General features: G+C 42.9%; 2 protein-coding genes and 2 long non-coding RNA genes across 11 annotated transcripts in view; 2 read left to right on the plus strand and 2 right to left on the minus strand.

The window, feature by feature from the left end:
• Elk (Eag-like K[+] channel) overlaps positions 1-10,847 on the plus strand; it is a 73,127-nt gene that overhangs the window by 40,648 nt on the left and 21,632 nt on the right. For all 7 annotated transcript variants that reach the window (XM_033378759.1, XM_001360682.4, XM_033378761.1 and 4 more), the window contains 4 exons: positions 3,862-3,990; positions 7,333-7,443; positions 7,571-7,690; positions 9,149-9,286. In XM_033378759.1, coding sequence (XP_033234650.1) covers positions 3,915-3,990; positions 7,333-7,443; positions 7,571-7,690; positions 9,149-9,286 — 445 coding nt within the window. In that variant the 5' untranslated portion in view covers positions 3,862-3,914. The remainder of the gene's footprint in view (positions 1-3,861; positions 3,991-7,332; positions 7,444-7,570; positions 7,691-9,148; positions 9,287-10,847) is intronic.
• LOC4804101 (uncharacterized) lies at positions 265-1,197 on the plus strand. The gene is made up of 2 exons (XM_001360681.4): positions 265-548; positions 608-1,197. The coding sequence occupies exons 1-2, from the start codon at positions 480-482 to the stop codon at positions 1,118-1,120; spliced, it is 582 nt and encodes a 193-aa protein (XP_001360718.4). The 5' UTR covers positions 265-479; the 3' UTR covers positions 1,121-1,197.
• The window catches only part of LOC26532446 (uncharacterized), a 43,143-nt gene continuing 38,314 nt past the window's right edge, over positions 6,019-10,847 (minus strand). The window contains exons 2-3 of the long non-coding RNA XR_001452153.2: positions 6,380-6,880; positions 6,019-6,319 (exon numbers count right to left, since the gene is read on the minus strand). This is a non-coding gene — a long non-coding RNA (uncharacterized lncRNA). The remainder of the gene's footprint in view (positions 6,320-6,379; positions 6,881-10,847) is intronic.
• The window catches only part of LOC26533311 (uncharacterized), a 2,080-nt gene continuing 516 nt past the window's right edge, over positions 9,284-10,847 (minus strand). The window contains exons 1-3 of one of the 2 annotated variants that reach the window (XR_001452156.2): positions 9,636-10,847; positions 9,477-9,570; positions 9,284-9,416 (exon numbers count right to left, since the gene is read on the minus strand). The exon at positions 9,636-10,847 is cut by the window's right edge and continues 516 nt beyond it. This is a non-coding gene — a long non-coding RNA (uncharacterized lncRNA). Of the gene's footprint in view, positions 9,417-9,476 lie in introns of both variants that reach the window. The other variant, XR_001452155.2, reaches the window with a different exon arrangement.

Raw genomic sequence — 10,847 nt, forward strand, 5'->3', positions numbered from 1 at the left:
TGTCTAGATTCCAATTTGAAGAAGCTTAAGAATTTCCCTTTTTGCTCTTAAAATATATGACCAGTTAGGACTGACAACAGACTGTAGCTCGAAAACAATATTACAAAGGAAAAAACATTAAAAAAGATTGAATATTTAAAAATAATGTATTTTAAAATTTTACGCGCTGTTTCCACAAATCATTATATAAGTCCCATTCCCCTAATTTTACCCATCGACCAGGGGCTTAACACTCCATCTCCCCCCCCTCTCTCTCTCTCTCTCTCTCTCCATAATAATAATTATAATCGGATCATTGATGGGTTGCTTAATCACTCGTAATCACTTTGTCAATTAACGCGTTGCCCATTAAAATAAGCCGCTAAAAATCACTAATCACAAATGAGAGCAATTAGTCATGGCGATTAGAAAGAATTTGTAATTATTCTTCGGACAAAAAGATATACTTCCATTCGCAATTTGTTGTCGGTTGTGGTTTAATGTATCTCAAATTTGGCGCAATATTTCTGCTCATCTTTGCTGGTCTCCAGCAGGGAGCCTGGGGCAAGGTAATGTATAGCCTGATGAATACTAAATGGGGATTCAAATGAATACAGATCCCCCGCAGGCCAACTTTGATATGATTTTCACGAACTGCACGTGCCGCAGCGAGGATCCCGAGGGGATGCTGTCCCACCTGAAATGCGGCCTGAGCAAGAGCGTCCGTCGTCCCTCCTTCAGCATTGAGCTGATGTTCAGCCAGCCGGTGGTCAGGTTTCAGGTGAACATGCGGATCGTCCTGCCGCGCAACTCGGGCGACGACTTCACCCTGTTCAATCTCACTGGCATCGATGGCTGCAGCCTGCTGTCGAACAAGAACCAGATCGTCTTCATCCAACTGGGACGTGAGCGTATGGATCGCTTTAGCAATGTCCCAAAGCGATGTCCCTGGCCGAAGGACGTGATGTATTATGTGCGGGGCTTCCGATCCGATATGCAGGCCTTGCCCGCCTTCAATTTTGAGGCTGACATGAACCTGTGGTTCGAGTTCATCTCAAATGGGAACAAAGTGATCCGGGGATTCATCCAGAGCCGTGTACAGCGACGACGCACTCACAAAAAGGATGGCTCGGACGAGTGATGACTCCCTTATCCGAGTGGCATGTGGCAAGAAGGCGGAATAAAATTTGGGCCAATTTGGTTACGTTTTGCCCTCCATTCCACAGCATTCAATTCCCTGGCTATTGGTCAGCCAAGTGTGCGCTTGCCAATGGAAATGCCAAAAATATATTAACGTATTTCCACATTTCCCCTCCCCGCTGGCCCTTGCCCGCACCCATATTCTTTTTTATGGGGCACGTGCCGTTCTCAGCTGCCACATGCGGAAGGTGGAATTAAAAATTCCAAACTGGTTTCGCCCTCTTACAAGGCGATTTCGTCTCAACGCTGGTTATTAGGTGGCTCTCCGAACTCCTGGCCAGCATCTTATGGGCACCGAATAAGCCAAATTTGCTTAAATGAACGCTGGACAGGCGGCAGGGGCCACACGAGTGAGAATTTAGTTGCCTTTTTAATCTGCTTTAAAGATTCTGGGCAAGCATCATACTACGGTTGAGCTTCCTGGAAGTGATGTTGCCTTAACATGGACTTTTTCTATTCTTGGCAACGATTTGTCCTTAGGGGGACCATAAGAGCTGAAAACCCTAGTCCTTTCATTGTTCCGTTATTTAGACCTCAGCTCCAATAGGGATTGTGTCAAACGATTGACAAGTCATGCAATTCTCCTGTTGGGTTGTCCTGCAGATCAGGCTTTAGTTTCGAGAGAACTCGAGCTCTTTTAAAGGAAACATTTTTTGAGTTTATGGCATTTAACTCTGTCTACGACTCCCTCTTTTTAGAGCCGGTACTCGAGAAGTATAGGATTATATAAGATTTGTCCGTCCGTCCGTTTTTGGCTATTCAATTTGACATCAGTTGAATGCAAATAACCACAGAATTTAATCTTCGTAAAGTGCATGCAGAAAAAAGCAACAAACAAACGTAAATAAAGCTACAAAAAAGTATGTATTTTCGAATTTTATTAAAATCAATGCAGAGCAGTTTATCGAAAAAAAAATAAACCAAAAGAGCAATCAATAAAAAATATTCTTTTATTGTGGATTTGTTGCATACTTTTCTGGTGTTTATTTCCTAGATTTACGCAGTGTTGAATGCAATTTCATTTATCGAAATGGAAATTCACTTTGAGGTTTGATTTCTCGTTTGGGGTACGTTCATATTGATTATTTTATGCAAAAACCACGTTTGCCAAAGAAATTTGAGCGCTGTGCATCCTCGTCGACCCAGTACCCGTAAGGAAGAGGACGCGGTAGAGCAGCTGCCGAGTAGCATCAGCCTAATCATGTGGAATAAGCCGGAAACGGAAATGGAACGCACACAAACATAGTATAGTGTGTTTGTGCGCGTGTGTGTGTGTGTCAGGGCTTACCAAACTCTTGAAATCATATGCTTCTGCCACCTGCTGGGGACACACCTACTCGACAGGTTGTTGCGGAAATGTTGAAAATGAAAATATTGCGGTCTAACCCAACATCCTTATTCTGCATACTCCCCGCCCACCTACCACCATCCAATGGGTGTGTGTGTGTGTGTGTATTTTGTGGTCACAGCAAGGTCTGTAAAGCCATGCCAGCATGGTGGTGGTCCTCTTCTAATGGCAAGTTAATCATGATTGCATTTTCGTTCTAACTGAATTTAGGCCCAGGTTAGGGGCTGCAGCTGCTATTGGGGGTAGTTGACAGGTCTTCATCGGTGCCTGGAATGCGTTATCATCGAAACTTAATTAGACTGACTGTTTGAGTAGGGTGACCCAGGCAGCTAGGCAATGTGCAAAACTAGATAAATTATCTTTCGCATATACATACATTATTCCACTGTACATATATGTAAATGTGCACGACCCACTGTGCATCAAAGTTCTTCGCTTCGCTTCTCCTTTTTTCTCTTGGTTTGTGATCCCTTAAAGCAAACGTCAGTCGCACGGTCAAGGTGTGTTGGGGCCTTGGGTTTTCGCTCTATTTCAATCTATGCAATGATGAAAGAGTTCCTGACTTTTGAGTTCCGGAGCAACCTTTACAGAAATGATAAAGTGAAATGTCATGTTTCCGCTCTATTTTTTCCTTACAAATTTAATTTTCTTTGCTTCTTGCTTCCTGCACCGCCCTAATGCATATCCCTACGACGACAGCTGACGTCAGCGATTGGTATTTAACCAGCTCTTATCGCATTTTCACTTTTTGTCATTTCCCCGACATTTGTTCCATGAAAAAACATTAACAGCTGTTGCCGCTACTGTGGCTTGTCTTCCTCTATTGCTGCTATTTTAATACCCTTCCGAAAGGAATTACAATTAAACTTTTTTTAGCTATTCTGGACATGCCCTTCTTACAATCGCATTTATCTGGCATGCCAAACTATGGATCCGAAAGGGTATCTCTGGTGTCGTTGTCTAAAAATTAACATCTACGACCACCTACACGACCCGGCGCCTACGTTGACGTAGGCACTGAAATAAACCACCAATACGGAGAAGACCCTATTGATGTATTTCCAATTTGTTTGTGGCCCGGACTTGTTGCCGGTTTTTTCCTGCGCATTAAATGGATTAGAATTATTTTCCATATTAGTTCAGTGTCTGTCTGTCGTATAAAAAAGTTTGGACCAATATTTCAATACCCATAAATTTACATACATGAAAACACATCGCAGGGGCAACAACAATGCGATGGGTATGAAAGGAAAAACGCCAATTAAAAAATTTATGAAAAGACTTACATATGCATAATACAACTGATGTTTACTATCTTTTATGTATCTTTGCAGCATTGCCACGACCGAAGCAGCGCTTTTATAGGCGCACCGGCCCCACGATTCCCATGCCAGCGCGCAAGGGGCTGCTAGCGCCCCAAAACACATTTCTGGACACCATAGCCACACGGTTCGATGGCACGCGTAAGTGAAATGCTAAGCGATTCCCTCGGTCCTGGACCCGTGCCTTAGATCTCAGGATCCACTCTGTACACATACCTACCATATATGATTTTTTAGGACACTCTTTATTGAGACCCCACCATAGCGAGGGGGAGATATACATACTCATATATTGTAGATATATGAATCGAGAGCCAGTGCCAGAGCAAGTGTGCATAAGTCAAATGCTGGCATTTTCGGCAACTCGTAAAAAAAATCCACATAAGAGATTGCCAGCAGTCCGTATACTTACAGGGACAAGTCCTGTCGTCCTATTTCCACTCCTGCTGGGAAACAGTGGGGAGCGTGGGACAGGGACCACTGTCTGTTAAGTGCTCGCGTATTGGGAAAACTGCCGTTAAAGCACAAATTGTTGCGTCTCTGCGTCTGTGTGTTTGCGTAGGGGGTGGATGGGTGGTGGATGGGTAGTGGATGGGGTGGCCTTATCCATATTGAAATCAGCGCATAAAGCTTGCAAAATGCTCCTACCTCCTGATAAATTGAAACTATGTATGTATGGGCGGTGGAGTATACTCAGAAAAATAACTGTTCTGTTTATAGAATTCACAAAAAAAGACTATAGCTGATGGTTTTATTGGAGCTTCACAAACATTAAACAAAGCAGATTTTCGTTGGATCTTGTAGGTAAGATAATTTCTGTGCCCTGCAATGTCTAAAGCATTCTCTAAAGAAAAGAATAGAGAAGCATTGAAAAGTCTATAAAAGATCGAAAAGGACGTGGCAAAAGCACCGCTCTAGAATGAGCACAAATGTGGTGCAAATGTACTACAACTTTGAGCTAATTATTTGTTTCAGTGTAGCTTCTCTACCTACCTTTCCCCCATGTCTGCCTCTCGAACGGCCCGCATCGCTTTGGCGACGCAATGCCCCACGGAGGCGGGGGGCAGAATCCTTAAAAGAGACTTTTCCATTGAGAAAAGAATGCTTTACAGTAAATTAAACTGTGCAATTGTTTGGCTGCCTTTTGCATGCGGGTATTATTTTAAGCCCCCGCGTCCCATCTTCATTTAGTTCTTCATATTTCAGCGTTACATCGGCCTCCATCAGCCTGCAGCTTTCCTCCTTCATCGTCAGTTACTTCACCATTCATCAGCTTTCAAGGGGTAATCAAGCAAAGCCGTATTAATCAGAAAATAAGAAAATGTATACGAGGAGAACACTTTTTTCTTTAGGCTCTGACAAGCAAAAAGCGACTGAATCCTTGTGAAAGGAGCTCCGATAAAAATAGTAGGAATGCCAAAGCGAATGGCTTGGGTGGGCTTCTTACCTCTCTTCCGAATCAACCGATGACAGGACACACACGTGTCGGTACAAGCAGGATGTTCGCCTCTCATTAAATAAATTAATTGTTTTATTCAGTCCTCTTTCATGCACAAAAAACAACAGTTGGATGGCGATAATTGTCTTCACGAGTTGTCACAAATTTTGAACATGAAATGCCCTTAGCCAGCGGGAGGTTAAAAAGGTTTTACGAGGCATAAATAATAAAATGGGCATATTAAATAAGCAGGAGTCGAGTCAACTAAGACCCTGGCTGTCCGTCGCTCAAAACACGTACTCAATCGTAACTCAAACAAAAATATGAAAGTAAACAAATAAAGTCCTGGGAAACGAAGCTCTGGAAACCCTGGCAGATTCATCATTACTATAGACGATTTTACTTTGATTAACTTTGGATAAATTCTAATTAACGATGAATAAAGCCAGATCTCGTCCTAGCTATGGGTATATTCCTCAGTCGTAGGCATATAAAAGATCAGATGTACATGTATTCATTATCACCTCCCCGAAGTTTGATCGATGTAACATTTCAAGCCAATTTGTTTGGCCATGGGCAGCCGCAAAATAAATCAATTTATAGTATGTAGTTTACTATCGACTTCCCCTGACAACCAGGATATGTTGTAACACTCGTTAGAACGGTTATTGTACAGCGGTAAAAACAGGAAACGGCAATTAGCTTATAATGGAAGGGCCACAATGCGAGAGAGATGGTGTTAATGGACTTTATTGTTACAAAATTTGATTAAAAATTGCACTTAAATGCATGAGTTAGTGTTTCAGTATATTTAAGAGCATATTTTTATAGTGCACGGCAAAAAAAAGGAGGCGACAATTAGCAGGTAATAAATATCATCCTGTAAAGATTGTGTTGGAAGCTTCAGTGAAATACGAGACTGGATAAAGTGGTTTTGATTTCAAGCAATTACTCTCATTTTTCCTGTCGTTTTCTCAGTTTATCAGGAAACGGAAGCACTGTCATTGCACCGTATCGAAACGGAAGAGACAACTAGAGGAGTACCCAATGCACAGTAATTGGTTTAGATATCATACAAATTTGATTACATACTTTGCCTGCCATCTATCTACCTATTACACACTCGTATGCAAATTGATTTGATTTCATTTCATGCCTTAAGAGCTCAGGGCTCAGTCAGGGCTGCCTGCCTTTCATCGGGCTTGCTTTTCTCTTCAATTACTCGTACATTTGTTCCACACACAGATGTCTGCGGGTGTAATGCGTCCATTGTGCTGGCAATTATAATCCTTGAATGCTCTATTCATAGATTCTCAGTTGCAGCTAGCGATATGTATGTGGATGTGGAAATACGTCAGTCCTGGCAATTGTGATTTCGTTCAATTCAATATATTCTTTTGAAATCTAAGAATAAATGCATGGTTCCAAGAATCACTGAGCTTTGTCCAAGTCGGGAAAAGTCTTTTCAACCCTTCAGGCGGATTTAGTCCACCTCAGCTCTCTATTTCTCTGTCAAGGACAGCTGCAGATATATGTATGTTAGTGGGGAATTGGCCAAAATCCCAGAGAAAGAATTTCATTTTGTGCTACAAGCTTGTGTCGGATGTGTGTGTGTGTGGGGGGTGGGGGGGGAAAGGATTAATTACATTTCGTTTTTTCAGATTTTGAGGTATGCCATAAATAAAAGAGATACCAACGACAATAAAAATAAATGGTCAAGGAATAATAATAGAGAGAAAAATTTCTATTTCTATTTCTATTTTTGAATGATTCAGAGGTACTGAAGGATATATATTTCTTCTAAAGCGAAGCTCCCTCTAGAGTGAGTGGCATGTCTGTCGGAATTAGGGCACGGCAGGACTGGTATTATTGCCGCTTATTTGTCGGGACCATATTTCATGACAAATGAAAAGGGGCTGAAAATCGCCCATACCAGCCCGACAACATTTCAAACTCCATTTTCCATTTCCATCTGCCGCTTTACATTTGGCTCTATTGTTCTTCTTCTTGTTAAACCCCATTCTTCCTGTCGGTTTCCTTTACAGACTCGAACTTCGTGCTCGGCAATGCGCAGGCAAATGGCAATCCTATTGTTTATTGCTCGGATGGGTTCGTGGATTTGACAGGATATTCGCGCGCTCAAATTATGCAAAAGGGTAAGATAAGACACAGAACACAGGGCTGCACGGTACAGGCAGACGGCCCCAACTTATTTAACACTTGAATACTCATTTCAATGTATTGTACAATTGTATTCAATTGTGTTTGCACAACGCGAAACAGGCTGCTCATGTCATTTCCTCTACGGACCGGATACGAAGGACGAGCACAAACAGCAAATTGAGAAAAGTCTCTCCGCCAAAATGGAACTGAAGCTCGAGGTGATTTTCTACAAGAAAGAAGGTAAGTCAGTGCCTGACCCAGCCCCTCTTTGGATGGGACGGGATGGGATGGAAAAATTACAGTGTGCGCCAATGTTTTGAAAATTGTTTTGTTTCTTTAATTTTTTTGGTTGTTTTTGTTCTTTTGTATTTTAATTAAAAATTTCATGGTGATGGAAAGCGGCCCCTGCAGGAGAGAGTGTCATAATTAGTGACTAAGAAAAAGGAAATTATGTTTTTGTTTTGCGGTTGTCTGATGGCCGGGTAATAAGCCCTCGAAAGCTGAACATTCAGCATGTCCTTGACCCCCTGGAAGCCAATTCTGCGGGAGTACCTCACCTTATGCCCATTCTAATGATTAGAAGAAACGTTTACATTATTACCAGCCAAAGAGAGAGGATTAGCCGGACAAGAAAACCCTATGTCATCTTAATTTGATCCATAGTGTGAAAAGAGAAATATTAATGCTTTTCTTGTAGCGCACAAGGGATTATTATTGCAAAAGAGTGAAAAGTCGACAAAGAATTGGGGTATCACCTGCGGAGTTTAACTGTCTGACAGAAGAGCCGCAGCCGCAGCAAATGCCACAAATACCCCACAGACACAGCCTCATTACCCATCGCTCCTTACCGAGTAGATCCCCGCCCAGCATTTCCTTTGACTTGTAATTTCAGAGAGTCACTCACCGAGGCAGACAGATAGACAGGGCGGGGAACCCTGTTCCTGATTGAGTTAAACAAGAGACAGACTTGAACTAGTTTCTACCCCGCGCTCGCAGAGGGGGCTCGTCTCGTAGGACGCCCCTCCAATCCAATTCCCCCACTCACATACTGTGTACACAATAAATTTAGCTCTGAAACATTTTCTCACGTCCCTCGCGCGGCATTTTGTACCCTAATGAGGTCACGATTAATCAGAGGACAGAGGACAAGCCCGGAGAAGGCTGCATACATCCATCTATCCATCATTGGGTGCTTGGGAGTATAAGTTTTCTAATTAGCGAAACGTTTAAAACTTTTAACAAACTAAGGGGAGAGCCCCCTATCACATTCCACCTTCTACGCCCAGGGTATCCTGTGGAAAATTATTAATTATGCATTAGCTTGGAAACAGGCCGGGGCAGATTTGATCGGTGCGGGTCTGGCCTGGTCTGGGTAGTGTATTATTAACGAAGATAATTAAAATGCAGCCGACACAATAATTGTGGTGTAATTGAGTTTCCATGCAATTTATTTATAAATTTCTGCTCGCTTTAACAACGTTTACCAGCTAATTATAAATTAGGTCAAGCCTCCGGCGGAATGTGGGTCGCGTTCGAAGCAATTTCGATTTGCATTGAGGTTACAAAACGGTAATTAATAGGCCGCACGTCCTTGCAGCATCCTGCAGAGGAAATTGCTATAAATATATCCTATAAATAGTTCTGTGATGTGATGGATGGATAATTAACGCTCTAATTTTCTTTTCACTTCCCTTGCAGGTGCTCCGTTCTGGTGCCTCTTCGACCTTGTGCCCATTAAGAACGAAAAGCGCGATGTGGTCCTCTTTCTGGCCTCCCACAAGGATATCACCCACACCAAGATGCTCGAGATGAATGTGAACGAGGAATGTGATAGCGGTAAGTACTCCTAAAAGGTCCATTCGATCGGAAGCGCTGATAAATCTTGCCCGTGGGTCATAGTAAATAATGAATGCATATACTAAACACCTTCCCCAAACTAACTCCACCTCTGCCTCGTGCGAGCACACTGCCACAGATTAATAACTTAAACTAAGGACAACAAAGCATGGTACCACCCAGCACTTACACACAAAATAGGAAAATTTAAGGTAGACGCCTTTAATAACCTTGTAGGTCCATAGAAGTCCGTGCTAATGATATAGTGTTGTCTGTATAACTGCCTGAAGCCGGTGAAATGATCCCAAATATAAACTTTTGTAGATTTCTGCCAGACCTCTTTATTTACGAGCTGCGTCAGCATGTCAAGTCGCATTTCTGTAAGCTCCTGCAGGAGAGCCTTTTACGTGGTGGAGGGCGAGTTTTTGGTTAGTTTCCTGGCTGGAAATGTTCGTGGGTTGGCTTGTGGGCTCCGTTCACCTTTGACTTTGTCGGCGCATGTCTCTGACAGCTGAATGTATGCGCACTGTATTTCAACATTAATTTAAATGCGGCTTTTCCTTGCTTTTTTATGTCAGTTTTAAGACCAACTTCGCTCTGAGTTGTGGTCGTGGCCGTGGCTGTTTAATGGCAGCCACTGGATGCCATACCGGACGTTGCAGGTTTTCTTTTAATTCGAATGAATTTGCACGTTAATTATCCCTATGAATCACACTATATTGTATGCTTTATGCATTCGCTGTATTTAGAGTGTACTTTCAATTAACAAGCTTTTCTCAATGCATTTAAAGCATTCAAGATTTCTGCTGTCCCATAGAAATCTTCTCCTTCTGCCGTATCTGCAGCATTCAGCTTTCATACCAGTTCTCGGCTTTCCCCAGGAGTTCAATCTAAGCATTTACCCTAATTAACTCCACTCGGCACACAGTGGGGCTTTTAGCTGGACATGTCTTTGTAGAGCTTTCTTTCAGGTTTTCCGAGCTGTTTTCCAGTTGAGCGACATCAAATATGCCCACTGCTTAATTCACAGATTAAGTCAGACAAAAAAAGTTGGACACACACGTGTGTCGGTCCGCGCCTCATGGGGGCACAAAGTTGACTGAAATATTGATGCACAGCACCAACAATTCTGACAGAATCACAACTTACTTTGGACAGGACGATGCAGCGTCGAGGGGTTTGGGTACGAGTATCACTTTCAGCGCGCTCTTTGGGGGATTCACAGGTTTTTATGTAGGTTAAAAAGTCTGTCCTGCTCCTGACCTCGCCTCGCCTCTCCACTCCTCTCCTTGCACCTGAAGCTTCATAACCATCGTTGTTTACGTACATATATCGCTTCTACGCTTCTATGTGCTGTCTGTCAGTGGCTCGTCAGTGGCACAGTCCATGAAAAAGTTCTGAAGCCACTTGTAGCCCGTCTAGATGCATTCTAAGAGGATTTAGTGGCCGGCACAAATGCGCTCTCGACTTTCAACCTCCACAACCTCAGAGCACAGAGCGCTCTCTAGTGCCCTGAAGGTGAACTGGCGCAGAGGACCATTTTTCCTAAATCAGTTTAAGT

Source organism: Drosophila pseudoobscura, chromosome 3 (assembly GCF_009870125.1).
Source record: "Drosophila pseudoobscura strain MV-25-SWS-2005 chromosome 3, UCI_Dpse_MV25, whole genome shotgun sequence".
Lineage (NCBI taxonomy): Eukaryota > Metazoa > Arthropoda > Insecta > Diptera > Drosophilidae > Drosophila > Drosophila pseudoobscura.

What these genes read in the sequence shown, in the direction of transcription:
- LOC4804101 (XM_001360681.4), top strand. Translation starts at nt 480, where the DNA reads ATGTATCTCAAATTTGGCGCAATATTTCTGCTCATCTTTGCTGGTCTC. An exon ending in AGCAGGGAGCCTGGGGCAAG is followed by an intron (nt 549 to 607) that starts GTAATGTATAGC and finishes GATCCCCCGCAG; the next exon opens with GCCAACTTTGATATGATTTT.